Raw genomic sequence first — 13,427 nt, forward strand, 5'->3', positions numbered from 1 at the left:
ACGTTCCTTAGTCCAGGATGCACTGGAAATTTAAAATGCATCAGATGGGCTGACTTTCTCTGCGTGCTCTCGCAGCATCCGGTTTTCCCAACCCCCACAATTGTTTCCTTGGTTTCTCACCTCTCAGTTTTAAGGTCCTGCTAAAGGGCCGTTATCTGAGTCAGTTCTGACGTGGGGGTGGTCGGACTCTGCTGGGCGACAGCCGCCATGGGGATTTCCATGCCTAGTCAGGCCGGATTGTTAGTCCCCTCCGAGTTCTTGCAGGCGTAGGCCACATCCTTGGCGATGCTGCACATCCTGTTGGACATCTGCAGCTCGGTCCTGAAGGCGGTGGGGAAGCAGAACTTCTTGAAGCACGCCTTGAAGTTCTCATCCAGGAAGGCGTAGAGCACGGGGTTCAGGCTGCTGTTGGCGTAGCCCAGCGCAGTGCAGAAGCAGGAGATGGCCAGCTCCAGCTCGCTCTCTGCCTTGGCTCCCAAGCACTGCACCAGCACGAAGATCTGGATGGGAGTCCAGCAAACGATGAAGACTGCCACCACCACCAGCACCATGCGGGTGATGCGCCGCAGGTTGCGGTCCTTCTCCTTGGAGCCCGAGAGGACGCGGACGTTCTTGAGCCGCCGGATCATGAGGCTGTAGCAAATGGTGATGATCAACACAGGGATCATGAAGGAGAAGAGAAAGACGCAGATGCCAAACACTGGGTCCCAGTAGTCCACGGGAGAAGGGAGCTTAATTAGACAATCAATCTCTGCAAGAGTTAAAAAAACAAAAAAGGAAGGAAGATCAGCAAACGCAGAAAAAGCAGAAAAGTGTCTGCACATTCAGATTAGTTTGGTTACTTAGGTTAATGGTTCAACTTGATGATCTCAGAGTTCTTTCCCAATTTAACATAACAATTCTATGTTTAATGCTCAATTCCTTGCATAATTCCATGTTTAACACAAGAAAAGCAGCAGCAGTGATACAGAGTGGCAGGGGCAGAATTAAGATTTAAGAATTAAGAATTTAGATTTACAGCAGAGGCCTCACCCCACAGATGAAAGTGGCCCCCTCTCCCTGAGCTCTCATGTCCCTCCCACTGGGTGCAGTTTTACTGACCATTGTTCTCGTTCTCTGCAGATCCCATCACCATGGCTGGGATGCCAAAGACAGAAGCCAGTGCCCAGATGCAAACATTGACCACCTTGGCCTTGTGGGGCGTGCGGATGTCCAGGGCTTTGATGGGGTGGCAGATGGCGATGTAGCGGTCCACGCTCATCATGGTCAGCGTGAAGGTGCTGGTGAACATGTTGTAGTAGTCAATGGAGATGGCAATCTTGCACAGGACATTGCCAAAGGGCCAGAAGCCCAGGAATGTGTCTGTTCCCTGGAAGGGCAAGGTCATCAGGCACAGGGTGTCAGCCAGGGCGAGGTTAAAGATGTAAATGTTGGTGGCTGTCTTCATCTTGGTGAATCTGAAAGGCGGGAATGAGCAATGGTTAGAGTTCCCACTGACCATGATGGGTCAGACACTGAACTTTACCAAAGCAGATTCTGCTGATTTCAAAAGGAGATGCTGTATTTTCTTGTGTAATGAGATTGGCCATCCTCACCTTTCAACCTCCCACAGGTTTACCAACACACAGTTCAGCCCATCTCCTACAACACCACAAATGGTTCCTCCACAGTCAGTTCCATGGGCAGGAGAATCATTCCCTCAGACTGCTAGTGAGCACCATGAAACCCTGAGGCTATCAGATGGTGTTTCTTGAAAAATTACTTCAATAAGGCCAACTTAGGGTTTCTCTACCTATGGCTTCATTGTTAGAAGTATTGGTGAGAGCTTTAGCCAGTAAATGAAAGGTGCAGGAGCAAGCAGATCAGCTATTTGACATGGACTCATAGCCAGAGAGCATGGCTAATGTGAGCTGTCAAATCAGAGCAGGCAAAATGGCCAGCCCTGGCCAGCCAAAAAATGGTGAGGAGCTGGGTTTGAATCAGAAATCAGAATATCACAATGGATCTTTCTAGAGAAAGGAGTAAAGTCACAAGTCAAACACTAAAGATGTTTTTGTCATTTCAATATTACTTTTACCACACGAACTGCCTGCCCTGATGGAAGAGTCACCTTGCTCTAATGGCAATCATCTCCCTTTCACACTTGGGAAATGATGCAGAGCCAGCTGTGATCACCTATCCGGGGGGACGTGCAGTGTCTGCAGAAATGGAAGCTCAACAGTGACTCTGTGACTGGATCTAACATTTCAGCTCCAGGATATTCCCCTCATGGGCAGAATAAGAGCTCAAATAGGTATAATTTTAAAACTACAGCTCATCTATCATTTACTCTACTAATGGCCTTAGCAGAAACACAGCCAAAAATGGCAGACAATGATGTTATTAACAGAGTGCAAGTTCATTTGAGGGTAACACTTCTACCCATAAACTGCTGCACTATTTTCAGCCCGATACATGTTAAAATATCACAGGGTTGATTTTACTTAAAAAGCTCCTTTTGCCAATTTGATTCAGAACAGCAAACCCCCAACTTTCCTTCTCTGTTCTGTGCCCTCCCCTGAGCTTCTTCAGCTCTTGATAAATGATTTGAATGCTTGGCAGAACATTAGCACTGGTGTGTTCTGAGCTCTGCTGGGACACATGGTGACCTGGCCAGGTTTGCCAGGGAAGCAGACAGGGGAGCCACAATCCAGACTATAAAGTCTATATTTTTACCTGCCTTGGAGCTCTAAGCTAGGCTTGTATAAGAAGCCTGAAAACAGCTTCAGAAAGCAAAACCAAATTATCCTATTTTTGACCCTGAAAGCCAAGGGAATCTTTTGGAGGCGAGCACTGCTGGAAACATTGTTGGAAATACCTTGAGGTCCCCACACAAGCCTGAGTGAGACTTTTCCTGGTCCAGAAATCAATCACAAGTTCTTAGAAAGCCAGCTCAGACAAACTTACATAACCAAAAGCAGCAGAAGGAAAATACTGGCACCTTTCCTTTTGTGATGGGATGAATGAGCAAAAGCACTTTGCTTTTGCATGATAAATCCAACATAACCAGGCAGCTGCTAGTTTAAGCTTTGGGATTTTCTAAGGAGAATTACAGCAGCCTCCAGTGCCCTGAACTCCAGAGGAGCATCTCAGGATGGTCAAGTTTTCCTTTCCTGAATTCTTGCACTTGGCCTAAACACGGCAAAGCACAGGGGGATGAGCTGGGTCTGTGAGTGGATCCACTTTGCCCTCCAGGTCAGCAAAGGGGGGTTAAAAAGAAGTGAAATCACTGTTTTATCAGGTTTCACAAAAGTAAGCATTGTCAGCTCAGGCTTTAGGAAATGATGCAGGCGCCCAAGACTGTGGTGGCAAAGGTCTCCTGGGAGCTGCAGCTTCCCCTGAGCCCCACAGACCTGGCTGGGCTGGCTCAAGCTTCCCAAAGGTCAGGTTTGTGGCAGTCCAGCCTTCCAGGAGGGTTGGAGCCAGAGGCAATTCATCATCATGCCTCTAACCCTTTTTACTGGCACTATAACTCAAGGGAATATCAATTTTGAGCAATGGTGAGCAACTTTACTGCAAAACAGTAAAAATTAAAGGTAGTTCCTGTTTTATTTTGTGTCATTGACCAGTGGGAGAAACAAGCAACAATTCACTCACCTCCAAGCTCCGTCCATCATCCATGGGGGACAAAGCTGCCTCCCTGCACACTCCTGGGTCCCCAGCACTGAACTCAGGGTGTGCAGAGCAAATCCTCAGCTCCTTCCCACACCCCTCCAGCCCCACTGGCCCCACTCCTCCCAGCATGAATTCAGAGCCCAGGTACAATTGTTCTGCCTGGCCCTGCAAAATCCCTCAGTGCACAGATCCCTGTCCTCTGCCTCCTTCCTCATCTCCTCTGGAGGTGATGGCAGAGCCACCTTCCCCTCTCACACTGAGGTGGCTGCCCCAACACTCCCTTCAATCCGTCTTCCAACAGAATTTAAAGCTGATTTTGCACTCTTGAAAGGGGGTGAAATTAATTTGCACCCAATTAATTACTTCCACACCACTTTCTCTACATGCTGAGAGCCAACAGCCATTGTCCCAACCAAGCAATGTTCCCAAACATTTCCAGAATGTTCAGTACACACAAAAATCAATCAATCACTTCTCTGTGGATTAATCTCTCTTTCTTTTCCTCCAGAGCTGAGAGTGTTCTTTCTCTTCATCTGCTCCAAAAAAAGGGAAAAATTAAACTCTCAGGCTTCAGGAGGCACCTCAGTCTCCTCCCCCACAGCACAAATCTGCTACAGATAAACCTGTGGATTCCATGGAGGACATTAGCTCCCTGCTGGGCCACTTTCTTGCACTCTGCCACAGAGGTAATTTCCTAATGGAGCATCTCCCACAGGGCGGTGCTCAGCTCAGCATCCAGCTCCCCTTTGTCACTACAGTAATTGCTTTGCTCTGCTCTCCCGTTCCCTGGGATGCCTAAAAACACCTGGATATCAGCTTAGCACTTCTGTTCCCTCTCCTTTGTGCTACCTGGACCCTCTGGCAAGGGGAATGCACAGGCTGGGAGGGGAGATAAGGCTGGGTCATTAAGGGTGGGCAGAGACACCCTCGGGGCTTTAAGGACCTGCTCCCCACAAGAACAGATTCTGAGCCTCGGGGTGAGCTGCAGACCTCTTGTTTCTGCATCTTTCCCTTTTCCACCCAGCCCCAGCAAGGCTGCAGGGCAAGGGCTGGGGCTCAGCACCAGCTGGCTGCAGCAAACCCACAACCCAAAAGGGAGCAGCAGACACCAGAGGCAGAGGGACCAGAGCAAAGCCTGCAACCCTGAGAAACCCTGAGTATTGTTTCCAGGAGCTCTCTGCCTCTTGGAGCCTCCTGATTTCGATGTGTGTAGCTGCAGCTGATTAGGATGCAGACAGTGATGTTCACCTTGAGCAGCTCCCTCCATCCCCACTCACACCCTGGCAGCAGTGCCACCCTTTGCCCCCATGCCTGGACATGCTCCAGGAAACAAAACAGAGCAGAAAAGGCTCACAGAGGATTTGTACTGAGCTGCTCCCACCCTGTGATGGTGGAAATCAGCCCCAGTTCTCTCCCATCTCTGCTCCCTGCCCTCAGGTTGTGTGGAGCTGATATTTGATCTGTCATGATTTGTGTCCCTCAGTGCCCACCCACCCCGTGCTCTCTGCATCCCTGCTGCTCTGCTCACCCTCCCAGAGCCCCCTCAGCCTGCAGCTTCTGACCAGGGCAAGATGATTTATTCTTAATGCTTCAACAGGCCCTGAAAAAACCGCACAGAGCTGGAGAAGGACAAATTTAAATTAGTCTGGACTCTGGGGCCAGACACTACAGCAAAGGCAGCCACCAGCACAGCACCTAAAAGCCCATAAATTACCCAGCAAGACAGGGGCTGACTAGCAGGGGCTACTAAGGGAATCTACAGCCAGCCAGGACGAGCACACACCCTGGGACAGATGATCTCCCTGTCCTTGAGTCTCTCCTCTGTGTTTGGGGGACGGCTCTGAAAAACCTGCCCTGCCCTGGCCTGCAGGTGCTCTCTGGGGACCACTGTGGATGTGCTGCCATGCCAGGGGAGGAGCCTCTGTGGCTGCTGCTGCTGCTGCAAAGGCTTCAGCAGCCTGCCAGGGGCTCTCAGGGATGATCCCACGCCCCTGAGCAGGTGCTTGGCCACCAGGAATGGTGCTCTGGTCTCAGGAGGGCATTCATCAGCATCCACCCTGCAGCAGGATGCTCTTATCCCTGCTCATGGGCCAGATCTGCCTCTGTTGATATCCAGAATGCCTCTGGGAATTCCCCAATCTCTGAAAAACACTGGGAACCAAGTTCCATGTTAAACATCACAGATTCACTGCTGCACATGGGCAACTCCCTTGCACCCATCCCAGCCCAGCCTGGTGAAACAAAGAGCCCTTCAGCACACACTGGAGCTACAGGACCTGTGTTAGCAGGGACAGGTGTGGCTATTGTGGGTCATGGAGCTGAGCCCAGCTCACCTGGGCTCATGGGGACCCAGACAGAAATCAGGGAGCTGCAGACCTGTCCTTTGCAGCCATTATCCCAGCAGAATCCCCTGCTGCTCACCTCACCTCACCTCACCTCACAGTCCTCACCCAGCTCCACTCACTCTCCAGGGCAAAGAGCCCTTCGTTTGGGTTTCATTTCTCCATGAATTGCAATAATTGATGTCTATTTATTCTGTTTTTTAAGGAAAAACTAAGAGGCAGATCTGGAGACAGCAAAGGCCTCAGATGGCCCCACTCGTGTCTGCTGGGTCCCCCCTGCATGAGGCACTCACTTCATTTCAGCTCTGAGACACACAGCTGGTCCAGGCTTTTCCCTGAGAAAGCTTTCTATTAAGAAATCAGCATCTCTGAAATGTCATAATTCAGTTAATATTCCCTGTCTCATCACAGCCAGCTGCCCTCTCCCCTGTTCTCAGGGACTGAGGCAGTTTTCAAGCAGAACAACATCTGGCACAGCATCCCCAGGCAGGCTCATGGTCCAGGCACCTCCCCATCCCATTTTTCCTCCTAAAGCTTCACCTGGAGGCAGCAGATGAAAATGTAGGGGCCTGACAGCCCTAAACTGCCCAAAACATTGCTTAAAGTGCTCTGCAAGGTGTTCTGCCATAGAGAGAGCTGAGCATCCCCAGCATTTTGCCAGGCTCCCAACAGAGAGCTGCCATAGCAATGAGGAGTGCCCCAGAAATGAGGCAGCACTCCCAGGGAGGGTTGAACTGGAGGAATGGAGTTCTCCAGATCCCCACTGGATCTGAGCATCACAGCAGCATGGTGGAGTAGGGACAACGAGCTGCACCTTGTCCCTTTTCTGGGTCACCAATGGCTGGCAGAGATTTGGGGGCTCTGTCACACCTGGGTCAGCCCCACCACCAGGGCCAAAAATACAAAAATACACCCTCCTCCTTCCCCTTTGCTTTCCTTCCTAAATACAAAGATCTTTGGCAAGCAGCCTTGCAGACTTCAGTTAATAGCTAGGAGGGATCTCAGCAGCCTGGCTTTCCCCAAACCCTCTGTTCAAGCTCCTTGTTTCACGTTCATTAAGAAGCAGAACAGGAAATATATGCAGAAGAGAGCAAACAGCAGAAGGAGGAGGGGGGGGAGGCCTCGTCTGTGCTGGCAATCCCAGGATGAGCCAGCAGAACAAAGGCACAGACAAGGCAGGCTCCCACAACAGGCCCTTCACAGACCAGCAAATCCTGCTCCTCACAAGAGCCCTTCTCCATCTCACCCAGCTAGTGCTGCTCAGCACTGGGAGGGACTGGCAGCCACATGGTGACTGTCTCTATAAATTAATAGCTCCAAATGTTAAATCATTCCAAATACAATAGAGATGTAGGCTGGCTTCTACATCAGAGGGGGAAACCTTGAATTTGTGCTTCTCTGTGAAATACCGGGAGATTTAAAACTTTTCCCTTGGTGCTGCAGAAAACTCATTCAGGAGGAACAAAAAAAAAGAGTTTTCCTGATGCCTTCAATTTCCTTGAGTGCTGGTATTAGAGTCTTTTTATTTCCCAGCTCCCTCAAAAATGGGAAACAATTACTGTCTATAGCACAACCAGTCTTTTTCTGGAAGGTAGCACACCATTTTCCTATGGGCTGTGTAATATTGAAGTCTGTAATGTTGAAGTCTGGTTATCATTGACAAAGCACAGAAAGAAAAAAAAAGCTTATTGGAGGTGTACATTACCTACAGTGATAAGGGTGCAGCACAGAGGTTTTTGTCCACTAATTTATCATTATGATAAATTTTTCCATTAATTTATCATTAAGAGCCCTTAAACCCTGTGTTGGCTTACCAGTAACCAGCTTCCAACATACTGAAAACCTGCATGAAACATCAAAGCTCTAATCTAAGGAGAAAAGCATGTGTTTGAGAAGCTCATCAGCATCCTCCTTGTACAGCCACAATTTGGCAGCTCTTCACCAATCTGTGCACGTGGCCAGGGTCAAGAGTTTGATATTGAGTCCAATTCATCCTCAACCTGTTGCTGACCTGGACAGACAGGGCAAGGAGAGAGGAATCCTGGGCAGAGATCACCAGAGATTGGTACTCATCAACTCACGTTGCCTTGGGTCTAACTCAGTGCTGGTCTCAGCTCAGTGCTGGGCTCCCAGGGAACATGGGTGGGGAACAGCAGCTCCTACACGTGCTCTAGCTCAGTTATAACCTCCTCAGCACACACCTTCCATTTCTGAATAAAGGGAAACAGAGAAATGGAAAAAGCCTGAGGGAGGTTGGGTTGGCACCTGTCTTCAGTTTACAGTTGCTTAAAAACTGTAAAATGAGAGGACACACACAAAAAGAGTTAGATTTCCATGGGAAATTATCGTGCTAAATCCCTGAGTGCCATTTATCCAGCTGGAAGATAGCAAAATCAAAAAGGAGTGGAGCAGAAGCCAGTAATTTTCATGGTTAGCCATGGCACAGGATCCCAGTTTGGGACACTCTTGTTACTGGTGATGCTCCAGCGCCAGCCCTGGGCAGGGCCAGCAGGATCCTGCTGTGCACATCCCACCAGGGCTTTGCAGACAGGGAGGAGATTTCTGCCAAGGCTTCTCCTTACACACACCAAGGCTCATGCCCAGGGTAGGGACTCCCTTCCTCTGCTGCACAGGGGCTGCCATTCCCATGCAGCCACATCACCATCATCAGAAAGGGCCTCTAGATCCTGAGCCTCACTACTGACACACTCACACACACCCACAAACTACTCCAACAATTGCTACTACACTGAGCAGGAACACGAGCTGTCCAGACATGGCACCAGTGTGCTGCAACCCTCTTCTGTGCATCTGCAGACTCCCTGGGGCTAATGGGATCCCCTCTCTGTGCCATAAACTCCTGAGATAAGAGAGCACGGACAGGCAGCCTGATGAACATCAGTCACATCACTCTGCCCTTGGAGCAGAGATTCAACCACTCTTCACCAACCTCTGGTACCAAAGACCTGATTTTACAGCATCTCCCCCAGCCAAGTTGTAGTTATTCAGGGGAAAGATGCTCTGGAAGCAGTTGGGCTCCTGGCAGGAACAAGGCAACCCCATCAGTGTCTGAATACCTGCTGAACACTTTCCTCTTCTGCTGGAGGATTCAGCCTGTCTTTTCTGTGCTGGCAGCATCCACCTGCACCAGGAATCTGCTCCAAGATGTGGATAAAATGGAAGCTCCCTCCTTAACGTGCAGGATGCAGAGATCAGAGGAGGAATGCTGGCATTAACATAATCACAGCCCTAAAAGCTGCACAAACTTATCCTGTACCTACAGGGTGAACAAGGTTCCTGATTGCCAGAACCAGAAGGGTTTGAACCATGGCAGAAGCAGACAGGGACATTCAAAATGCCAACAATGGGCAGGGAGGATGGAGTGGTGCATGCTCTGTGCTGTCCCTCTGCAAAGGTCCCCCCCCGTCCTCCTCACCTCAGCACAAGGAGCAAATAAGTTGCCCTCAACTCTGCAGCATCCTCTCACATCTTATTTAAGGCTCCAAAGGATTGGAACACTTACATTTGTGAATTTTTTTTTTTTCTCCTGTAAAAGTAAAAGGAAGCTTCCCAGCAGGCTCTTTCCTTTGCAACAAGGTTCAGCTTTGGAAGGAGCCAGCTCCCAGATGGAGCAGCACCTGCACACACAGCTGGGGTGCCGGACACTGCACAGCAAGGAGAGGTCCCATTAAGGAGCCAGCACACCCTGGCAGTGGAATGCTCCCAGCACATTGCCCTCCCCCGGGACATACAGATCCCTAAAAAGAAAAAAAAAAAAAAAAAAAAAAAAAAAAGGAAAAAAAAAAAAAGACACATTTTTTGAGCAGCTCTGCTCACTCCATTCCATTCTCTGGGTTAAACTTTAGGAGGCACCAGAGGGCAGCTGAAAACTGGCAGAAACCTTCATCACAGCCTAGGAAGGGAGGAAAAAAAAAAAAAAAACAAACAAATAAAACCAAAACAATAAAACAAACGCCACATCATTGCCTCCAAAGCACGCCTGTAACCCCAGGGAAGCTCCCGGCTGCTTCTCCCGCAGCAGGGATGGAGGGAGGGAAGGTCTGCCCCGCTCCCAGTTCCCCGGGAGCCTCCCCGTGTCCTACCTGACGATCACATACATGACGGAGCAGTTGCCCACCAGCCCCACGATGCACACGATGGAGTAGACGACCACGATGGTGATCTTGATGCTGAGCGGCAGGAAACCGTCCCCGGTGCTGTTGTTGAACCAGTTGCTGGGCAGAAAGCTCAGGTTGAGCATGGAGGAGTCGTTCAGCAGCTTCCTCAGGTCGGGGTCTTCAAAAATGCGGGCAGGGAAGAGCGGGTCCATCCTGAAGCAGCGCCAAGGACCTGGGGCAGCGAGAGGCAGCTCTAAATCTGCTGGTCAAACGGGGGGCAGGGGATTGTAGAGAGACAAGTGCACGAGAAACGCTGGGGCAAGGGTGATTTATTACCAGGAGAAGGATGATTTACTGCCACGGAACTCAGCCCCCCCTCCCCGGAGCGCTTTAATGGGATGCAACCCCCGAGCCTGGCGCATCCCGAGCTGGCAGGGATCACGCATTTCTGCACACCGCCGGCGCAGGGCAGCGCGGGCTGCTCGCATCATCCATCCCTCCTGCTCCCAGGGCGGCGTGTCCCCACCTGCCTCTGCCATCCTGCGGGTCGGTGAGTCCCCAATCTCTGCTTTGTGCCCCCAGACCTTCCACTGCCGCCCCAGAGCCAGCGGGGCTCCGGCACCACCCCGGCGGTTCATACACCCCAAAACAGCGAGGAAAAGCCCGAAGTTGGCAATAAAGCCCTGCTGGGTGCTCACCTGCGGCAGGTCCCCTCTAGCGCAGCTCCCGAGCTGGCTCCGCTGCCCGCGGCCGCATCCAGCGCCCCGGGCCGGGGGATGGACAGGCGGACAGACGGACAGACGGACAGAGCCGGCGGCTCCGCAGGGGGAGGAGGGGAAAGGGCTGCTCTCCAGGCAGGGCTGCCGCCAGCGCAGGGGGCTGCACCCCGGAGCCCACGTTTTTAAGGAAAAGGGAGGGATGGGGGAGAGGGAGGGAGCGAGGACGGAGGGCGGCTGGGCAGAGCCAGGCTGCCGGGCTGCTCCCACTGCGTAAGAGAAAAGCGGGAGGGGGAAGGAGGAAAAGAGGGAGGGGGGAATGATAAATAACCGAACGCGGCAAAGCGAAGGAGAGCCCACACCTGCGAGAGACACGGGCAGCGTCCTCCCCCCGCCCCGGGGAGATGCGGTGGCCTCCCCATCCCACCCCCAGCGTCCCCCAAAACCCCCCAGAGCCCCCCTGGCACAGCCCCCGACCCCCAGCCTACCTGGGGTGGGCTCCCGGCAGGAGATGCTGGGGAGAAGGGAAGGATCGGGCAAGGCTGCTGGGGAGCTCGGGATTGGGGAAGCAGATTCCTCCCTCCTCTGCAATTGTGCAACCTGAGCGCTGTTCTAGCGCAGGAGCGGCGGAATGGGGAATCTGACCTAGAAACTGGCAAAAAAAAAAATTCTAGGAGGAACGAGAACTACGAGGAGAAAATTGTTATTATTGAGTGTTCTTCCAGCAGCATTAACTAAAGGTGATTTTGGTAAGCCGAACCATCCTGCACTTTTCATCTGAGGTGGGTATTTCAGGAGCTGCAGTGGTAAATTCCTCACCTCCAGGTGGGGTGATGCACACAGAGCCCACAGGTACCTGCAGGTACAGCCTGGCTGTGGGACACTGACCGTGATAAACTAATTTCCCAGGAGCTGCAGAGCCCCCCAGGTGGGCCGGGGTGCACAGAGGGCTCTGGGACCCACTCCTAAAGTGCTTTGACTGCTGAGTACCAGAGACCCCTGCTCTGGTGCCTCTGGCCATCTGCAGGGTTTCCCCAGAGAAGCCATTTCCCGGCATTTTGGGGAAATTTCTCAGTGTTGGGGACACAAGCAGAGACACAGATCAGAGCAAATTCAGGGCACACTTACCCAAGAGGCGGAGAAAAAGAACATGAACTCTTGGGCACAAAATGTTTTTTCTCTTCCTAACCCACAGCCAGCCCAACACAGAGCTCCTGGGCCCCAGCAGGCAGCCAGGGCTTCCCCTTTGTGCTCCAGTCTCCTTTAACGCATATTTGGGGATATTCAGCACAAAAGCTGCACCTTCTTCACCAGGAACACAGTGCTAAGGTGTGGTGCTGCATGGCAATTTTATTGAAAGCTTCAACAAGAGATCTCAGCTTTAGCAGGGACAAGGGAAAAAAGCATGACCCAGAGTTCCAGCCCTCCTGCAGAACAGAACAGTCTCACTGCTTCACAAAGTGGGGTTTTGTCAGCCCATTAACGAAAGTGTGAAATAAATATTAGACCAGACATTACCTTAATTGTCAGTGGATTGATTTCCAAAGGCTGAAGCAAGGACAGCAGTAAATCAGTGCAAGAGCTCCCAGCTGGACAGCCCAGGAGCTGACGGGAAGAGTGTTTGCAAATTCAGAATTCAGCTCTGCTCCTCTCTGCTGGCTCTCACCCCAACGAGTGCTCTCAGCCCTTCCCACTCTCCTTTATGTTCATGCAGAGCAGCAAATACAGCAGGTTCACCTATTTATCTTGTGGTTTTCTTTCTGGCCTGAGAGATGTGTTTCAAAAACGCTGCTGGAAAAGGGATCAGGAATGCACTTTGAACTACTGACAGCCAAGATATGCATCTGTGACAAATATCCTTAAAAATTCCCCTCATCCAGTCCTCTAGTTGTTCTTTAGTGTTCATCCCTGCCCTCTTTGTGTGGGGACAAAAGCCCAGGATGGTCATGCTGCACCTCCAGTCCCAATCCTGCTGCTTCACATGATTTCACTCCAATTATAATTCAGTAATGGTGAGATCTGTCCTTCCAGAATATCTCATGGGATCCTAACACATGCTCTGCTCAGGGTCCCTGGGGTGAGAGGAGGACAATAGGACAATCATCTCAAGAGCATGATTGCAAGATTTCTTCTTCATCAGAAGCCTCCTGTGCATTGGGGTCTATGCACCAAGCCTGGGAAGGAAGACCCAGGCTTGGTGCATAGACCCCAATGGACAGGAGGCTTAGACAACCTAAATTTTGCCAACATTACCCAAAAAGGATTTTATCCCAGCTATTTCTTTGAAAAACAGATCAGCTCCTCGGTTTGAAGGTTTCTCAGCGGGCAGCAAGGTAAGAAAAGCCAAGAGAAGAACAAGACAAAAAGCCATCCTTCTTCCAGGGGATGCCCAGGGAGCTTTTGGGGGGGCAGCAGCTCCCACACACCATCAGGAGATGCTGAATCTACAACAGAGTCCGGGGCATCAACATGGAATGAAAACACCTTCCAGCAGAGCAGATTGCTCCAAGCCCCCTCCAACCTGGCACTGAACACTCCCGGGGATGGGGCAGCCACAAACACCTTTATCATTCCTACCTCCAAATTCCTGGAGCATC

The 13,427-nt window shown here is 51.2% G+C and overlaps 1 protein-coding gene across 1 annotated transcript; it reads right to left on the reverse strand.

Moving 5' to 3' along the window:
• OPRL1 (opioid related nociceptin receptor 1) lies at nt 1–10,326 on the reverse strand. Its single transcript, XM_059480802.1, has 3 exons — nt 10,100–10,326; nt 1,102–1,457; nt 1–751 (listed from the first exon to the last, which is right to left on the reverse strand). The coding sequence occupies exons 1-3, from the start codon at nt 10,324–10,326 to the stop codon at nt 228–230; spliced, it is 1,107 nt and encodes a 368-aa protein (XP_059336785.1). The 3' UTR covers nt 1–227.
• Nucleotides 10,327–13,427: the final 3,101 nt, after the last annotated feature.

This window comes from Ammospiza nelsoni, chromosome 12, assembly GCF_027579445.1.
Source record: "Ammospiza nelsoni isolate bAmmNel1 chromosome 12, bAmmNel1.pri, whole genome shotgun sequence".
In the NCBI taxonomy this organism is placed as follows: Eukaryota; Metazoa; Chordata; class Aves; order Passeriformes; family Passerellidae; genus Ammospiza; species Ammospiza nelsoni.

What these genes read in the sequence shown, in the direction of transcription:
- OPRL1 (XM_059480802.1), bottom strand. Translation starts at nt 10,326, where the DNA reads ATGGACCCGCTCTTCCCTGCCCGCATTTTTGAAGACCCCGACCTGAGG. An exon ending in GTCATGTATGTGATCGTCAG is followed by an intron (nt 1,458 to 10,099) that starts GTAGGACACGGG and finishes CCCGCCTTTCAG; the next exon opens with ATTCACCAAGATGAAGACAG. An exon ending in TGCAGAGAACGAGAACAATG is followed by an intron (nt 752 to 1,101) that starts GTCAGTAAAACT and finishes TAACTCTTGCAG; the next exon opens with AGATTGATTGTCTAATTAAG.